Below are 652 nucleotides of genomic sequence, written 5' to 3'. Positions count from 1 at the left end.
CCAAGCTTCTGCCACTGGCTGTCTTGGCACAGCCGCGGGTTTTGTCGCTTACGTTAACCGCAGGACTGGCGGATGGGAAGTAGATACACACGTAGTCTGGTCACTCCTGTGCTAACTTCGTGGAGGTGGAAATAACTCAGAAGTGAAACCTGGATCTGCCCAGGCAAAGAGTTTCCCATGTCGGACCATTCCGATTTCCCAGTTTGTGCTGCGTGTTTCTAAACGCTTATTTTGGGGAAGGGAACGTCATACTACGTAGTTCTAAAATCCAAAACTTTTCCTGGAATAAAACCTGTGTTCTACAGAGATGATCTTGCTCCAGCTCTTCAGACAGGGAAACACAGAACTGAGGAACTACCGCTTGGAGTGAAGCAACGGGTTAAGGAAAATGCATGATCAGATCTTGTCATACTTCCAGGTCCTTTTTATTTGCACGGCCAACGTCACGGAAACCATTCCAGAGCCCCTGCGGGACAGAATGGAAGTGATCAACGTGTCGGGATACGTAGCAGAAGAGAAACTGGCCATTGCAGAGGTGAGAGAAACTGCTGCTGTGCTGGGAATGACATCGGAGAACATCACAGAATCGTTTGACTGGAAAAGCCCTTCGAGCCCCTCGAGTCCCCCCTGACCCCTGTCCCGCAGCAGCACC

The 652-nt window shown here is 50.5% G+C and overlaps 1 protein-coding gene across 1 annotated transcript in view; it reads left to right on the top strand.

The window, feature by feature from the left end:
- Positions 1-652, top strand: part of LONP1 (lon peptidase 1, mitochondrial) — a gene marked incomplete at its 3' end in the record, with an annotated part of 13,255 nt that overhangs the window by 9,816 nt on the left and 2,787 nt on the right. Inside the window, exon 12 of the mRNA XM_010141539.1 lies at positions 419-535. Within this exon, the coding sequence (XP_010139841.1) occupies positions 419-535 (117 nt within the window). The remainder of the gene's footprint in view (positions 1-418; positions 536-652) is intronic.

The sequence above is a fragment of the Buceros rhinoceros genome, unplaced genomic scaffold (genome assembly GCF_000710305.1).
Source record: "Buceros rhinoceros silvestris isolate BGI_N320 unplaced genomic scaffold, ASM71030v1 scaffold13710, whole genome shotgun sequence".
NCBI lineage: Eukaryota > Metazoa > Chordata > Aves > Bucerotiformes > Bucerotidae > Buceros > Buceros rhinoceros.
Note: the sequence above shows the minus strand (reverse complement) of the source record. Positions and strands in the feature narration are given on the sequence as shown.